This window comes from Pseudophryne corroboree, chromosome 9, assembly GCF_028390025.1.
Source record: "Pseudophryne corroboree isolate aPseCor3 chromosome 9, aPseCor3.hap2, whole genome shotgun sequence".
In the NCBI taxonomy this organism is placed as follows: domain Eukaryota; kingdom Metazoa; phylum Chordata; class Amphibia; order Anura; family Myobatrachidae; genus Pseudophryne; species Pseudophryne corroboree.
The window spans coordinates 74,493,767-74,512,663 of record NC_086452.1 but is presented as its reverse complement, the minus strand read 5'-3'; the positions used below and the strand labels follow the sequence as shown (position 1 = coordinate 74,512,663).

At 43.8% G+C, this 18,897-nt stretch overlaps 1 protein-coding gene across 1 annotated transcript in view; it reads left to right on the top strand.

The window, feature by feature from the left end:
* LOC134956695 (vitamin D3 hydroxylase-associated protein-like) overlaps nt 1-18,897 on the top strand; it is a 214,873-nt gene that overhangs the window by 128,223 nt on the left and 67,753 nt on the right. Inside the window, exons 7-9 of the mRNA XM_063938702.1 lie at nt 3,164-3,288; nt 3,552-3,677; nt 13,870-13,964. Coding sequence (XP_063794772.1) covers nt 3,164-3,288; nt 3,552-3,677; nt 13,870-13,964 — 346 coding nt within the window. The remainder of the gene's footprint in view (nt 1-3,163; nt 3,289-3,551; nt 3,678-13,869; nt 13,965-18,897) is intronic.

The following is an 18,897-nucleotide window of genomic DNA, read 5'->3' as shown; positions in this document are numbered from 1 at the left end:
TAGTGTCATCTGTCTCAGTTTCTTTCCTAATCTGTTCTTGTCTTTCAAGAGACACTGGTAGAGAAGCTATGATCAAATTAACATAGGCTTCTATCTCTTCATCCATCAGACTTTTGGAAACTTCACTTTTGTCTACAGCACGAGAAAGTGTATCAGCAATGTACATGTATTTGCCGGGACAGTACAGCAAGTGTACATCATATTTCTGTAGTCTGATAAGCATTCGTTGAATTCTCATGGGACAGTCATGTAATGATTTAGTCATGATAGCTATCAATGGCTTGTGGTCAGTTTCCACTGTAAATGTTTGACCATACACAAACTGATGAAATCGCTCACATGCATATGTGATCGCTAGAAGTTCTTTTTCTATCTGAGCATACCTTGTTTCAGCACTTGTCAGTGCTCTTGATGCATAGATTACTGGTTGCCATGTATCCTCATGTTCTTGTAACAGCACTGAGCCTAGGCCAAATTGCGAAGCATCTGCTGAAATTCTTATTCTTTTCGCAGGATCAAAGAATTTTAGCACTGGTTGCTCTGTAATGATCTGTTCAAGTTTTGCCAACTTTCTTCTTGTTCATGTGACCACATCCACTCGTTATCTTTGTCCAACAACCATCCAAGAGAGGCTGTTTGTTCAGAGAGTTGAGAAATACTTTCCTAAGTAAGTAATCATTCCTAGGAATCTTCTGACGTCGTCTTTGTTGTTAGGATGTTCCATGTTCACTATGGCTGATATTTTCCTTGGGTCTGGTTTTACACCTTGATCCGAGACCACGTCGCCCATAAAGGTAAGTGTATTCTTGCCAAATTCACATTTGTCCTTGTTTAGCTTTAGATTCACTTTCTTGACAAGTTCCATTACTTGTCTCAATCTAGAAACATGTTCTTCCTTTGTAGATCCCCAGACAATAATGTCATCCATCATTGTTTCAACACCTGGAATATGTTCAAAAATCATGTGTATCTTTTTGTGATATACTTCTGGAGCAGACAATATTCCATATGGTAGTCGAAGAAATCTGTATCGACCTTCTGGTGTATTAAATGTACAAAGCTTTGAGCTGGCCTCATCTAGCTTCATTTGCCAGAATCCTGAAGACGCTTCCAATTTACTGAACCATTTTGCTCTTGCAAATTCCGACAGGATTTCATCTCTGGTTGGTAGTTTGAAATGTTCTCGTTTAATAGCTTTGTCTAAATCTCTGGGGTCTAGACATATTCGGAGTTGTCCATTTTTCTTTTCAACAATTACTAAGGAGCTTACCCATTCAGTAGGCTCATCAACTTTCTGTATAACACCCAAGGCTTCCATGCGATTTAACTCTTGTTTCAGTTTTTCTCTCAGCGCAAACGGCACTTTTCTACAGGGGTTTATCACTGAAGAAACTTGCGTGTCTATATTTATTTTATGCTCTCCAGGCAAACAACCTAGACCTTCAAACAAGTCTCTGTATTCTGTAAACATCGATTTGCAGTCATCTTCTACTTGTGATGTCACCATAAAAACTTTCTTTAGCAAGCTTAGTTTCTCACAGGAACTTAATCCTAGAATCGGTTGCACATTTTTATCCACAATCAGTAGAGATGTTTTAAACTGTTGTCCCTTATATTTCAGTGTCACTAAGCATGTACCTTTCACAGGAATTTCCTCCCCAGTGTACCCTGTAACTTTCACTTTGGCTGGGTGAATTTTAGGTTTTACTCTAAAAGTCTTATAGTCTTGAAATTATATTAAATTCACCTGCGCACCAGTATCAAGCTTAAAGGGAATGACAATCTCGTTCACAGTTAAAGGGACAATCCATTCTTTCTTATCTGCACTGCAAAGTTCAATGCAATCCACAAAGAATTCATCTGTTTGTTTAACAGCATGCACTTTGGTTGTTTTACTTTTAATTTTACAGCATTTGGCAAAGTGATTAAGTCTACCACATTTCATGCAGGTTTTACCATAAGCAGGGCCCATTTTAGGATTATGAGCATTTCCACATCTACTACACATTTCCTTATTAGACTGTGGCTTAGATCGCTTCATTCTTGAGAATGGAGGTTTGCATGGCTCTGTTTTCTGCACTACATGCACATCAGCTTCCTTGTGTAACTTTTTGGCTTGAAATCTAGTTATTTCTGCAGATCTACACATAGTCACTGCCTAGTGTTAGGTCTTGCTTTCTCAGCAATCTCTCTCTGAGTCCATTATCAGGTATTCCACAGACAATACGATCTCTAATCAGTGAATCCTTTAAATCACCAAACTCACAGGTTTTACTGAGTGATTGCAGCTCTGTAACATACTGATCAAATCCATCTACAGACTTCTGATCACATGTGAAAAACATATCTTTCATATGTCACATTTTTCCTTGGCACAAAGTAATCTTCAAACTTTTGCATTATAGAAGATAGCACCATATGAAAACTATTATAAATTTCCAGCACATCCTCTCCTATCACATGGAGGAAAATGGATGCCTTCGTTTGGTCAGTCTCTGAATCAGCTCCACATGCAGCAAGATATATATTAAACCTTTGCTTAAATCTTTTCCAGTTTTCAGACAAATTACCAGACATCAGCATGCCTGTTGGAGGAGCCAGTTTATCCATGGTTACTCACTGTTTGAAGATAGGAGCAAACGGCAGGTTTTGCAGACACAGAGTATCACAGCCTTACAGACTTCTGCAAGATTCTTTCACACTCTGAGAGCACTAGCAGTCCAAGTTAAACCTTTTCTGACACCATGTTTTGTTCATACGTTTGTAAATCCAGTCATCAGGACACAGAGACATGTGAGTTCACTGCTGTGCTTTTATTCCATCACCAACTACATACACACTGCACACTGGACCACCCAATTCCCAGCATCCCCCTGGTCCTAGGGACCATCACTGAAGATACAGGCTTACAAACATTAGTAAGGGAGTGTGTACAAATATTAAGCATTCTAATACACTAACATCACAGGGTGTAAGCACAGTGCAGTACTGTATATCGGTGTAATGTGTAAGAGCAGCACAGTACTGTATATCAGTGTAATGGGGTGTGAGAGCAGCGCAGTATTTCAGTGACAAATGGTTGCACATTTATTTGGAGTGTCTTCTCAGTGTGACATTAGTGGGCTGTAAGATGTACACATTAACTGTTTGTCTATTATATCAGTGGCAAATTGCAATGGACCTATGGCGAGAGATGTGGATGCTCTGGTACTTTCCATGAAGGCTCTATTGTGTGATGAGATGTTTCAGCTAGACCCAAGTGTTCCACCTATTTATTTCAATGACAAGGTAATGAGACCTACACATATAATAAGTTTGGAGTGTATGGGAATAGGGGAGAGGGCCCTATAACTCTAATGTCCTCCTGGGAGTAGGAATATTTATACATATTTCAACAAATTACCCAACACAATAATGGTATCAGGTTACAGCAGAAATGCAGATATAACTTGAGATGATGGGAGATCAGTACAAAAATTATAATTCCCTTTCCTTACACGTAGTGACCTGCGCTATGACCCAACCTCATCCCACTGACCTTTGTTCTATAGATCTACTCCTCTACCAAACCTCTCCGCATTGGATATTATGAAGAAGACGGATATTTCCAGCCGAACCCCGCTATGAGACGGGTTCTGCTACAAACTAAACATCTTCTAGAGGACGCTGGACACAAGGTGAGAGGAGGACACAGATGGGGTCATTAATGGCACTTGTCTACCTGTATGCTGAAGTGTGACATCTGTACCTGTAACTTCCATTAGTATACATGACAGAGGCCGCCGTTCTCCTACCTGAGCATGAACAGCTCACATGTGGTTATAATCCCATATTTTCACCTCATTGATTGTACATTTTTAATAGATAAATAGATTGGAAGTGCTCATTTATCTTATTGACTTCTATGTAGTTTGGAATACCCTTGAGATTTGTGAGTTCTGGCTTCTGATGGTGTTGGGTTGACCAAGAGATTTAAGACAATGTAGAGGTCATGAGTAATTTGCCTTAACCTCAGGATATATGTGGGTGTTTTGAAGGTGTTATCGAAGAATGGAGCCCCGATATTTCACTATTACAAAGCCTCTCTAAAGTTTGACTCAAAGATACCATGGGCCAGATGTAATGATGCCCCGAGTTCAGCGGCCATGTGGGATACCGGCCAAACTCGCATGTTTTTTTTTAAAAGGCGGCAATCACTTATGAGGCAAAACCATGCCTTGTAAGTGATTACCCCTTTAAAAAAAACATCCAGGTTTGGCCAGAATCCCACAGGGCTGCTGATCACAGGCGTCATTACATCTGGCCCCAGATGTCCCAGGGTAACTCTAGGGGCTCCTCTCTACAAAAATAAATAGGGTGCAGTTAAGTCCTGCAAAGTGAACAATCCCTTTGGAGACAGACAGACCCCAGATTATTAAGAAGCTTTTCAAACATACTGTAGAAGTATCTGATGCAGGCTCTCATTTGACCGGATTAAGGCTCAGAATATGAGGGATATCCAATTAGCTGCAATGAATTACTGCAGCTAATGGATTCCCCCAGGGCTATCCTATTAGTCCTGGCATTTATCGGGGATTATACTTCACATGCCTCAGGCACACCAAGCAGAATTCCAGATAAACCGCTCCAGGAGACTCGTTTTTCAGCCGATAACACATGGGATCCAGATCTTATCCCAGATCCCATGTGTTATTGCCTGATAACGGGTCATTTACCGCATGGTAAAAACGGGCTGAAATTGGATAGCCTTATAGGGCTAAAAAGCCTGTTTCTACTGTGTGGTAAATTACCACATATAATAGGATACCGATTTATGTGTGAAACCATCAGTGCTTTGCCCAACATACCAAAGTGCTGCCAACAATGGGAGACTCTTCTATCACCAAATAGATAACTTTATACCTTACAGAGTCTGTGGCATGATCCTACAGTGGACAAATGTATTGCTAGAGCAGACTGATTGCTATGTAAGACTCTTATAGAGACTCTGACTTGCACCAAATGGAACATGAGTTGGATGTAAAAGTGTACTCAATTAGAGGTAGGAGCAAATTTGTCTAAAGCAGGCAAATGTGTTCCTGGACAAACTGTGTTGTGACGAAGGAAGCAAAAGCTATTTCTTGGATCCTCCTTGGAAGCTCAGTGAAGAAGACTTCTGGATGCTGTACATTGCCCATGATTGACCCAGACAGTCCTGATACACCAATCTAGTTTCGATCAGTCTACTCCTTTTCCTTTTCAGATAGATCTTTTCTTCTGAATTATGGATATATCTTTCATCAGCACCTTAAAGAGCTGTACTACTGAAGTCGTGATTCTTTACCATAACGGCTTTAGGATCATGCTATAATGGAAACATGTCTGGTTCTGAGCTTTTGCAAGGAGCAGGCTTATCATTTCCAACAGCATTTTGCACAATCTTACCGTAGCTATTGTTTCAGCAAGGTACAGTAGGTCTCAGAAACAAAAAAAGGATAGCAGCGCTTGCACTAATAGATTAATTAGATTGGATGGATGATTGAAAAACAGATGTAAAATTTATTTGTATTTAAAAACACACATGTAAAGTTTTAAAACGATAGTATGATTGCCACTTGCACTATTGTTATAACCAGACCATCAATACAATTTTAACAGAATTTGGCCTGATACAGTAACCACCATTCCTCACTTGATGTAATATGACATGGATATTCTTGGGGAACTCAGCACAATCAGACCTGAGCAATTAGGACCACATGATCACCACTGGAGGAACAGTCCCAATGGATGTTAGAAAGCCTTTTGTATGGGTTCCAGAAAAAGTCCTTACCAGTCTTGCCTTTAAAAGGAAGTGGAATCCGGTCTTTAGTAGTAGTGCAATGTCCCAAAGAAGGTAGTTAGTTCCAACTGTCCAAAGGTAGAAGGGTGTCAGGCAGTAGATGGTCAGGATGGAGTGGCAATTCTCACCAACGCGTTTCGCTGCTGTCCTGCAGCTTTTTCAAGGTGACATTATGCAGTGGCTATTGCCCTATTTATACCCTTAATGAGGAATAATTAGGTGGCACCTGTTCTATTCATCCATCCAAATTCTCATTACATTCAATAAAGTTTTACAATCTATAGTAATACCTAATACTAATAAGACTCAGAGGCAATCCTGATTAAACATTTATTAATATACCGCTTCCATTCAGCAGAAAAAAATAAGCAAAAAGTATCGAAATCGATAATTCACCTAACTTCCGGTAATTGGAACGCAAACGCGGTCACATGACTTCCGGTATGTGAACCGCATACCTCATTTCCTCCCGGTGCTCGATTCAGCACATAATTCAAACCGTCCTATCCAACATAGTTTTGTTTACTATTCAGTGTTAAATACCACATCCTAACAAGATGTTCTTATAGGTGGCATACATACATGTATTTTAATCAACCCAGAACGGAATATATATTTTTCATATTGCGGTCATGTGATTCGGTTGACACACAGGTGCGGTCACATGATTTCCTCTATGTGAACCGCATACCTCATTTCCGGAAATCGATTATATGGAATTCAAAGAAAGTTATTATGCCCATCTATACATCTGTTGGAGATACCTCATTGAAACCCGCATGATGTACATGCATGTATTCAATTAAATTTAAAAGATGTATATAATACACCGCAATCATCTAGCTTCTGATGATGAAATGCAAATGTGGTCACATCACTTCCTGCATATGAACCGCATAACCTGTTTCTTCTTAAGATTTAATTAGATAGTATTATATAGTCTTTTACTGCTGGATGGAAAACGATACCACATTTTCAAAATAACTGTTCTTATCTTATCAGGATAAACTTAAACAATTCTTTAATATACATCTAGATATTGTAGATCAAATATGAACTTTGACCTTTATACTACGAATCAGAAAGATATTGGTTTCACAGCTATCTTAAAAAACTAGATCACTGTATTTAGCTCTAAAGATTCATTTAGACCTTCTGGAAATAGAGTATCCAGTTTAAACATCCAGAATATCTCTTGTTTACAAAATGACTTATATCTATCTCCCCCCCTTATTGTTCTAGCAATGGATTCTAGCCCCAGTACTTTCAAACATTTGGGATCCCCATTGTGATAGTCATCATAATGCTTGGATACACTATGTGTTTGTATCCTATTAATAATATTTCTACGATGTTCCAAAAATCTAACCTTTAGTGACCTGGTCGTTCTCCCCACATATTTTTTATTACACCCACAGCTCAGAAGGTATATTACATATACTGAGTCACAGTTAATAAAGCTTTTTATCTCATATGTTAATTCCTTCCTTCCAAGATCTACCATTTTAGTTCGATTTTGTATATAACCACAAATTAAGCATCTTGCTTTCCCACATTTGAAACATCCTACCAATTTCTGGTTCTGTTGTTGAAGCCAGTTTATATGTTCAGAATCGTGAGACCTGGTTTTATTATTCTTAATATTACTAGGGGCTAGTATGTTTTTGAGGGACTTGTTCTTGCGGAAAATGAAACATGGATCATAGGGAAGAATAGTTGATAAAATTCTATCCTGCTTAAGTATGTTATAATTTTTGGATACAATATTTTTTTATCTCTAAATGACAATTATTAAAAGTGGAGATGAAGACCATTTTTCTTCCTTCCTGTCTATCCTCTCCAATTCTACTGTTCTTTCTGTTGGTTGTTCCTAAAAGTTCCTCTTTATCCTTCTTTTTGATTTCTTCATAAGTTTTTTGTACTAGTTGTTCCGGGTAGCCTCTACTTAGAAAGGCTTCCTTCATGTTCTTAGCTTGTACTTCAAAAGTGTTAACTTCTGAACAGTTCCTACTTAGCCTTTTCTGGAACCCATACAAAAGGCTTTCTAACATCCATTGGGACTGTTCCTCCAGCGGTGATCATGTGGTCCTAATTGCTCAGGTCTGATTGTGCTGAGTTCCCCAAGAATATCCATGTCATAATACATCAAGTGAGGAAGGGTGACTGTATCAGGCCAAATTCTGTTAAAATTGTATTGATGGTCTGGTTATAACACTAGTGCAAGTGGCAATCATACTATCGTTTTAAAACTTTACATGTGTGTTTTTAAATACAAATAAATTTTACATCTGTTTTTCAATCATCCATCCAATCTAATTAATCTATTAGTGCAAGCGCTGCTATCCTTCTTTTGTTTCTATGTCTATGGTTTGTAGGTGCTACTAACACTTACATTTTTAGCAGCAGCATTAGATAAGCATACCCTCTAGCGCCTGAATCTACCCTTTGGGTATTTCAATTTCTGTTGCTTTTACAGTAGGTCTCAGAGCTGGCAACTCTATATATGGTTATCTCTGACTTAAGAGCTCTAACACAAACTCATTATTTGTCCTTAACTGGGGACGCAAAGCCTCTCTTCAGTTGGATACAACAATCTCATCGGCCTATCCTATGTTGGGTTTACCAGTTGCCTCTGGGATGCTATCATACTCAAATATATATAACGCAGGATCTTGTGCAGCAAATCATGGGCATCGGTGGATCAGATTTGCAGAGCAGTTGCCAATCATCCCACACCATACTAATTGGACATTTGCTACCTCTGCAGAAACTGCTTTGGTAGGAAATTCTCCAGATGGCAAATCATTCCTAGACATTCCCCCGTTCTCCCTGCTGCTGAAAGAGAAAAGGGGATTTTTCTGCTTACTATTAAAATCTCTTTATCCAAGACTGTAGTTGTGGTACAGACCAATTCACCCAGGAATATGTGGGGCCTGTTCTTAGGGTGCAATCAGAAATTGTGGGGCCAGGGTCTGCCAAAATAGGAAGGGCACCCCCACCTTCCGTGCCCCCCTGCAGCCCCCACAGCTCATCATTCTGGGCACCGCATTGGTCCTGGGAGAAGGCAGCAGGAAATCAGGTGGTGCCTGTCAGGAATCGAGTTACTGCAGCTGCACCTGTCCGCCAGTGCAACCTCTGTCTGAGGCTCCCATGTCTCGTTGCCACTGGTCACCTTGTCGCTAAATGCCATTCTGGGCCTAAGGACACTCCTGTTGTCAGCCGGCATGCACGCATGCCGCATTCCAGCCAAACCACGGCATGGGCGCCGCGATGACAGTCCCCGTCAGCTCTTCCGCATCAGCCAATCCAGAGCCTGGCCGCACCTCCCGTTCACTCCCAACCAATACCTGCAGACCGGGGGGTATATCAGGAGCAGCAGGGTGAGTCAGTCCTTGCCTTGGACCATACTTGCCTACCTGACCCTCTCCATGAGGGAAAAAATGCTCTGTTCTTGGACTTTCCTAGTAATGTATGATTGCCATCACCTGTGGTGAGCTAGTTAATTGATAAGAAAGGTGTTTCACCACAGGTGATGGCAATCATACATTACCAGGAAAGTCCAGGAACAGAGTATTTTCTCCCTCATGGAGAGGGTCAGGTAGGCAAGTATGCCTTGGACTTCGTGTCATTCCTCTGACCTGTGTCTCTGGCTCCGTTCTCCAGTCCCTCTTGGTACCTGCTCTGCTTTCCAGTCTGGTCCTGCACTGCCGTGGAACCACAAGCACCAGCAACCCGGGTACCTGTGATCAGCTTTCACACCTTATCCAGCTACAGTGTACTCCAGCCCTCTGCAGTAGAGACTCTCCTGCAGGTGCATCTCGTTACCTACACCTGTTCGTCAGCCTGCAAGCTGCCAGTGTTATTCCAACTTGCACTGAGGATTTAAACCACTTGTTCCTGTCTCCTGCAACAGTTACCTGGCTCGCTATTCCCACCATCATCCCTGCTGTGCTCCACGATCCAGTAAGCATCGGTTCCCATACCGATACATCGGTCCCCTGATCGATTGTTACCCACGTCATAGACTTTGCCATAGACTTTCAGCTTCCACGCTGTTCCACCCACAATTGCCTATCTTCTGTTGTCATCAGTACTCCTGCTGCCATATTGTTTGTATCAATTGCTAAATAAACAACACAGCACACATGCGCAGGAATCTTATCCAGCCTCCTCGTTTTCTCCATCCCATCTCCACTAACCCACTAGTGCCCTCTCCGGGAACACAAACTAGACAGAGCCTGACAGTGCCATTAAGCATGACCGCAGCAGGCCTGGAGTCAGGACCTCAACAGCAGCACAGGAAAGGGCAGGATACCAGAGCAGGCAGCTACAGAGGGAGAACACCGGTGGCCACTCCTGATTGGCTGCCGGTTTGCAATCTCCAATTGGCTTGCGGCCATCTCCAGATTCAAAATGCCACCGGCATTATGTAGAAGAAAGAAAAATATCAGGTCTTGCTCAATATTCTATCAGGGTATAATAGGGGTCATCAAAGTATAATGTCAATATATTAAAAGATATAAATATCTCATGTCTTCCAGATAAAGAACAAAAAGACAATAGTTTTATCTGGAGTACGTGAGATATTTATATCTTTTAATATATTGACATTATACTTTGATGACCCCTATTATACCTTGATAGAAGATTGTGCAAGACCTGATATTTCTCTTTCTTCTACTATCCCTCTATATCTGCCTGTGGGGGCATCAATCCACACCGCAGACATCCGGGCCTCCTTGTGGTCTGAGCCCCCTCGCGGCCCGGGCCCAGTACTTGAGTCCCGGCAATCCCCTACTGATGGCAGCCCCGCCTCTCCTATTTTGCTCCTTTTCTTCTGTCCTTCTTGAGCTAGTTGAACAGAGGAAGCAGAGGTCAGTGGAGCGGGAAAGTTATAAGGATAGGGTTGGATTGGGCCATAGGGGCACAAGGGAAATCCCAGGTGGGCTACTACCTGAGGGCCAATCACATCCTCTAGGTGTCATGTTCCAGATTATGCACTAAGATTGTACATTGCGGGTCATTCAGACCTGATCACACGCTAGGTTTTTTCGCTGCGCTGCGATCATGTCATAACTGCACATGCATATGCACCGCAATGCGCTGGCGCATCACACGGGTACAAAGTGGATCGTTGTTGTGCGATGGGTTTTTTACGAAGAATCCATTCGCACAGCCGATCGCAAGGAGATTGACAGGAAGAAGGCGTTTGTGGGTGGCAACTGCCCGTTTTCTGGGAGTGTTTGGAAAATAGTGTCCAAGCGTTTGCAGGGCGGGTGTCTGACAGGCTGAAGTGATCGCAGTGGCTGAGTAAGTTCTACGCAACTCAGAAACTGCACAAAACTTTTTTGTACTGCTCGCCTGCACACGCGATCGCACACTTGCAAAGCAAAAATACACCACCCTATGGGCGGCGACTATCTGCTTGAAGCAGTGCAAAAAAACCTCTAGTGAGTGATCAGGTCTGAATTAGGCCCCTTATTATTCAATTAGACGATCATTTACCTAGTGGAGCAGTGCCACTGATAAACATGGGTTCTTGGTTTGTTTCTGTAGAAACAACAACAAAATCTGCCTAATGGTTAGCGAAGCATTTGTGGTGGCTGGCCCCACCCTGTCTGGTTCATTACTACACCCTTTAAACATGGGCCCCTACCATACCAGTCCCCTGGTTGCCCCTTCATGACCCAGTCCGACACTGCATAAGGAAGAGGTGAAGTCGGGAGTCAGACATAACTCAGTACCCTTGGAGTGAGGTATTTAAATGTCCAAAAATCCTCTTTTAACCCCCCCCCCCCCCACACACACACACACACAGGGCTGGCAACAGACATCTTGGGGCCCGGTACAGTGATATCTCTGGGGGCCCCTCAGAGCAACGGAATTTGCTGCGCTATATAATAAACTGTTATTAAATAAATAAATATATATATATATATATATATATATATTGTGTCCAGTTGTCTGGCACTCCCTCCTGGATAATGTTATAATTGCTGCGGTGCCATCTTAAGCTCCTTGGAGCTATTGTAGTGTAGGCAAATATATATATTTATCTACAGAATACAGATATATAAATATGTATATCTCTCCTTCCTCATCCACACACACCACGGTCTGTCTCTCCCCAATAACTCCATGATGATTTCCTGCTCACATCCCTGCCGGACACAAAGTGGCATATACTTGGGGCCCCTCTGATCAGGGCCGTCTTTTCGTATGGGCTCAATGGGCTCTTGCCCAAGGGCCCCAGGAGTATAAGGGCCATAGCCTGATAGCTGAGAGTCACCTCTTTCCAGGGGTACCAGATTTTTGAAAATCGGCCCTGGGGAACCGGAGATATCTGACTTGAAAGCAGTGGTCCCCATCCAAGCCTGTTAATTGCTCTTCCCAGCCAGATATCTCAAGTTCTGTCTGACTTAGAGTTTTTCTGAGGTTATAATCCTAAAGTTGTGTCTCTCCCCTTTTGGTGGAAACTGACAGCTTATCTCTACTATGCCCAGAACCAGAGATATCAGCCTTCAAGCAGCTGCTCCTTGCTCCAGCTCCACACGCCTAATATGCAGTTTTAGATTTTCGTTGGTGAATAGCTCTGGCTCCTGATCTCTGATCCCCAAGTCCCCAGAACCTCTTGAAAGGTGGGACTCTCTAGTTTCTTTTTTTATCCCATTCAAATCTAAGAAATATATTTTCAGGAACTTGAGATATCTGCAGTCAAGCAAGCTGCCCTCTCACCGGAAAATGATTTATTAAGCCCACTCCACTATCTACCCCTCCCCTATGTATTAAACACTCCCTACCACACTGGAAGTCATGTACCAGGGCTTATTCATTCAGCCCAATGCCCCCTTCTACAGATTAGCCCCATCTGTGCAATAAAGGAGTACTTAGCAGAAATTACTGCTCCAGGTCCAACATGCTGAGTGGAAGATAGAACCCCTACCGCCCGCGGGACATCAAACCTGCTGCTGATAACACCCCTACCGCTGGAGGATGGGTAGGGGGCCCAGTGCATTGCTGTGCCCAGGGGCCTACACTGCTGTTAAGATGGCCCTGCCTCTGATCCTTGGGCCCGGTACAGGGGTCCCCTTTGACCCCACCTGTCGCCGGCCCTGCACACACATACACAATATCACCTGTCAGAACTGGGGAATCATCTGAACCCATTAGAGCCTATGGTAGGAACAGCTCAAGGGGCTATGTAGGAAGGCTTTATTTGAGTTTTCAGCATAGAGGCAGTTTATATTCTGGGTTGATATCCAAGCTGAAACTTGTACTAAAATAGACTTGGACAGGCAGAACCTGATAACATCTGACAGCTGGAAAAAGGCTATGATCGATTATATACGGCAGGTAGAACGGGACTGGAACCGGTAATGAGTAGGAAGTGACCCAGTACTGGGACCAGCAATTGTATAACAAGTAAAACCAGGCTGGAACTGCCAATTGCCTAACAAGTGAACTGGGCTGGAACTGGTAATATGTGCAACCAGTGGACCGCACTGGGACTGGTAATATGTATAACAGGAGAACTGGGACTGATAATAACAACTGGATCCAAAAGCAGGAACACCATACGTGAAAGATACAGAGTACTTCTAAACCAGGAGGGCGTCTGCAAGAGCGACATACTGTCAACTGGCAGCTGCTCAGAAAGTGAAATAGGGTCTCCGTTATTCTGATTGGCTGTAGAGATCAGCTGAGCAAAAGGAGTGATTCCATTGGTGGTAGTGAGGTTGGAAGACATTTTTCAAAATGGAGGCGACCACACGGTGGCACTGGCAGTGTTTATTCCGGAGAGCTGTCAGGCTAGGGCGTAGGACAAAACACAGAGGACCAGCAGAGATCAGTCGACCTCACAGAGAGCCGGGAGTAACAGCGTCATAGAGAGTATTGGGGTTTGGAACCCCGGATTATCACATCACCATTTCAATTATGAACTTAATACCTATAACAAATACAATTAGATATTTACCAGTCTTAAGCTAGAATTCAATAAAATTAATAAAATGACATTAATTTTTATTTTTTTATTTTTTTTACTTTAGCTGATCCCGTTCAAGCCTCCACGAGTGGCTTATGCAAGTGGACTGTTCTGGAAGATGTTATTTGGAGATAATGGGGAAACAGTAGCAGATAAATTGTAAGTGGAATGCATACATGATTGTAAGTGGAATGCTACAAACATAGGCCCTCATTCCGAGTTGAATGCTCGCTGGCTACTTTTAGCAGCCGTGCAAACACATAGTCGCCGCCCACGGGGGAGTGTATTTTCGCGTCGCAAGTGTGTGTACGCCTGTGCAGCTGAGCGGGTACAAATACATTTTGTGCAGAACAAGACCAGCCCTGTAGTTACTTATTCTGTGCGATGATTGCAGCGACCAAGGTCCCGGAATTGACGTCAGATACCCGCCCTGCAAACGCCTGGACACGCCTGCGTTTTTCCAAACAGTCCCAGAAAACGGTCAGTTGACACCCATTAACTCCCACTTCCTGTCAATCTCCTTGCGATCAGCTGTGCGAATGGAATCGTCGCCAGAAGCACTGCAAAACAACAATGCTCTTTGTACCCATACCCCGTGCGTGCGCATTGCGCCCCATACGCATGCGTAGTTTTGCCGTTTTTGAAAATGATCGCTACACAGCGAACATTAGCAGCTAGCGATCAACTCGGAATTACCCCCATAGTGTGAAATATGCAAGCTGTCTTTGCACATACATTACACAGGAAACTGCCGCACACACATTTGCATATTTATTTATTACCAGTTATTTATATAGCGCACACATATTCTGCATCGCTTTCTAGAGAATACTTGGCCATACATGTTTGTGTAAATATAACACTGATGACCACTTGCAATTGGAGAGCTGGTTTGGGTAATTACCTGAAGACACATATACACCTATAAAAGACATACCAATTGCAATTGCCTGGGAGCTAGTGCAAATACATGCTGATGATGATTACATTCCCCCAAACTAGTTATACCACATTTGATTGGATGATTACAGATTGATGGGGAGATGTACTAAGCAGTGATAAAAGATGGGAATGAGCCAGTGGAGAAGTTGCCCATGGCAACCAATCAGCATTGACGTAACATTTATCATTTGCATACTATAAAAATATACAAAGCAGCTAATTGGTTGCCATGGGCAACTTCTCCACTGGCTCACTTCTCCACTTTTATCACTTCTCCACTTTTATCATTGGCTGTTAGTGGTCACAATGTAAAGTACAGGTATTAGATGTTCTTACAAGATGTCAAATAGTTGATTCTGTTTTACATTTTAAGTAATAATGGAAAAATGACAGCAAGGAAGAGTTTTTCAGCAATTTAAAGTCTTTCCACTATTTTGGGGTGTAGAAAAATGTCTTTAAAGTTAATATTTAGTGTTTTTAAAAGTGTCGGGGGAAAAAATCACTAGCAATTCATCTGCAAAAACCCATTTCCCATCAATACAATAGCCAACATAGAAGTTCCACATCATTTAACCCATTGTTTTAGGGTTTTTTTTTTAAGAGAAATGTGAAACAGGACATATCTTTATTATACTACAGTATTTAGGGGTTCACTACGATATGCCGGCGGTCGGGCTCCCGGTGACCAGCATACCGGCGCCGGGAGCCCAACCGCCGGCTTACCGACAGTGTGGCAAGCGCAAATGAGCCCCTTGCGGGCTCACTGCGCTCGCCACACTACGGGTACGGTGGCACGCTACGCGCGCCGCGCTATTTTATTCTCCCTCAAAGGGGGTCGTGGACCCCCACGAGGGAGAATAAGTGTCGGTATGCCGGCGCCGGTATACTGTGCGCCGAGATCCCGTCAGACGGCATACTGAAGACCACCCGTATTTAGATCCCTTTAGTGCATTATTATTTACTGGGAGGGGTGTATCAGAGGCTCTGCACTAACCCAACATTTTTGCTTTAAAATAAGACATGCCCTACCTTTTTTATTTGCTCACTGCGAACAAAAGAAAATGTGAATTTGCAGGGAAAATGCATTTGCGAGTTTGTAATTGAATTGTTAATGCAATTGGCAGTGTGAATTTGCTATGCAAATAGTTTGCATGACAAAACTTGTTCCTAATTGCATTAACCCCTTTGTATGGGTACTCTTTGTTATATGGTAGATAAAGTTTAACTTTTGTTAGTTAACAATATAAATGACTAAAACAAGTAAAATAATAGCAACACTACATATAAATAAGAAAAATACTGTGGGGTGTATTCAATACCTGTGGGATTCTTTCCGATGGAAAGGATCCAACAGGTCAGTATTCAATGAGCTGGCCAAATCCGACTGTCCGTCCCGACAGCCGCTCCTCACCCATCCACGCCGCTCCGTCCCAACAGCTGCTCCTCACCTGTCCACGCCGCTCCGTCCTGACAGCCACTCCTCACACATCCACGCTGCTCAGTCCCGACAGCCGCTCCTCACCCATCCATGCAGCTCCGTCCCAACAGCTGCTCCTCACCCATCCATGCCGCTCTGTCCCGACAGCCACCCGTCACCCATCCACGCCGCTCCGTCCCGACAGTCACTTCTCACCCGTCCACGCCGCTCCGTCCCAACAGCTGCTCCTCAACCATCCATGCTTCTCTGTCCCAACAGCTGCTCCTCACCCATCCATGCCGCTCCGTCCCGACAGCCGCTCCTCACCCGTCCATGACGCTCCATCCCGACAGCAGCTCCTCACCTATCCACGCCGATCCGTCCTGACAGCCTCTCCTCACCCGTCCACGCTCCGTCCCTGCTCGTCTCCTCACATGGTCGCGTCCCCGCTGACCTGTCCCGTCTTATCTCCCTGGTTCCAACAATCCGATTTAAAAAAAAGTTGGATTCACATTGTCGGAACCGGGACCAAAATCCACGTGGTTTCCAACAAGTCGAAAATTCCCAGCTTGTCAGAAAAAATGGCACGCAATTGAATAGGTCAGAACCCCTTCCAACCTAAATCTGTCGGAAGCTGCTGTCTTTCCGACAAGATGGCAGCTTCCGACACTTATTGAATATAGCCCTGTATTTGATAGCTTATATCTCGTCAGGGATTCCACTGTGTGATAACCAATTACAGATGAATGGTAATTATTGATAATACAGGATTGTTCTCTACTGTAACTTTCACAGACTCCACCATAAATTATAGATGTAAAACTACAGTTTTACAAACGGCAGATTCCCGGGTCTCGACTCTGTGACCCTCTTGTGTCCTTTCACACAGGCAGAAATTCTGTGTTAATGCAAGTTCACGTGCAAAAAACTGAGATTTACCTGCATGTCTGAAAGTGGCTTAACTGCCATGTTAAAGCATACCTCCCAACTGTCCCGATATTCGCAGGTCAGTCACGTTTTTTGGGACTGTCTCGCTGTGAGTGAGGGGGGTAATTGGGATGCTCTGTCACTTGCTGTGCGTGTCTATTCACTAGAGATAAAGGGAGAGAGGGCATGTCAGCAGCTCACAAAAAGTTGGGAGGTATGTTACAGGCTGTGTTTGAAAAATGACAGTTTGGAGCTGATTGGTTGGTACTTTGGGGTCTATTCATGAAGCAGTGAAAAGAGTGGAGAAGTGAGCCAGTGGAGAAGTTGCCCACAGCAACCAATCAGCTGCTCTCTATAATTTTATAGTATGCAAATTGTAAATGTTACATCAATGCTGATTGGTTGCCATGGGCAACTTCTCCACTGGCTCACTTCTCCACACTTTTCACTGCTTCATGAATAGACCCTAAACTCTCTTCAATCTATGATAAATATTCTATTCTGAACCAAGATCTCCTATATAATAGCCCTGCGATTCTGTGCCTGGGTCTCTAACGCTGGGCGTGGCTAGGAGCTCTCATTGTGTTAGTGGCAGGTCTATCACACCCAGTCCACAGCTGATTGGGCGAGAAATGCCCTCCCACACAGGTTAGATCCAATGGGAGGCTCCGCCCTTTGCCTGCTGTGTTTTCACACAGCAGGATTAGCAATGGGACTGATGGAGCTGCAGCTCCAGCCCCACACCCCAAAATAGTCCCCCTGCATCTGCAGCATCATACCCTCCAACAATTTACACATAAACATTGATACACATTCGAAAAGGGGGCGTGGCCACGGGTACAACGCCGTGACCACGCCCCTTTTCCTATACTTTCAATGGAAGATAGGAGAGTCAAAAAACGGTACACACCATAAAAAAAAGGGACTGTACCTTCCAAAAAGGTGCAGCTGGAGGGTATGCCACTGCATCTGCAGCAAGTCTCTGTGCTGTAGATAGGGGGAAAAACAATCCTTTTACTGCAGCGTCCTATGGGGGTCATTCCAAGTTGATCGCTAGCTGCATTTGTTCGCTGTGCAGCGATCAGGCAAAAACTGGGCACTTCTGCGCATGCGTATGCAGCGCATTGCGCACGTGCGGCGTACTATTACAACAAACGATGTAGTTTTACACAGGGTATAGCGATGCTTTTCAGTCGCACAGGCAGCCGCAGAGTGATTGACAGGAAGTGGGCGTTTCTGGGTGTCAACTGACCGTTTTCAGGGAGTGTTCGGAAAAGCACAGGCGTGGCTGGCCGAACGCAGGGCGTGTTCATGACGTCAAATCAGGAACTGAATGGTCTGAAGTGATCGCAAGCGCCGAGTAGGCTTGAAGCTACACTGAAAATGCACAACATTTTTTGTACCCGCTCTCCGATCCCTTCGTTCGCACTTCTGCGTTTGCATGGCTGCTAAAAACTGCTAGCGAACAATCAACTCGGAATGACCACCAATGTCTTGCTGCTAGTCCACCTGCCCCCTCCGCCAGCAACAATCCCCACTCTCTAGCCGCACCGCAGGTGGAACAAAAGCTGCTGCGGCCACCGGCATAGATGTGTATGAAAGCGGTGCAGCGGAAGACTTTCATAGGCCTCCCTGCACCGCATACTCTCTGAGCCCCGGAGCCTCCTCTGCGTGTGATGTCACAGAAGTGCCTCCCAGCCACAACCGCGTCCAGAGGCCCTGACTCCGCAACACAGCACCTGGGCTGCCGGCCTGGAAGCCCCGAGCTGGTTAATGTAGCGGATAGAGTGGGTGATTTCGCGGAGG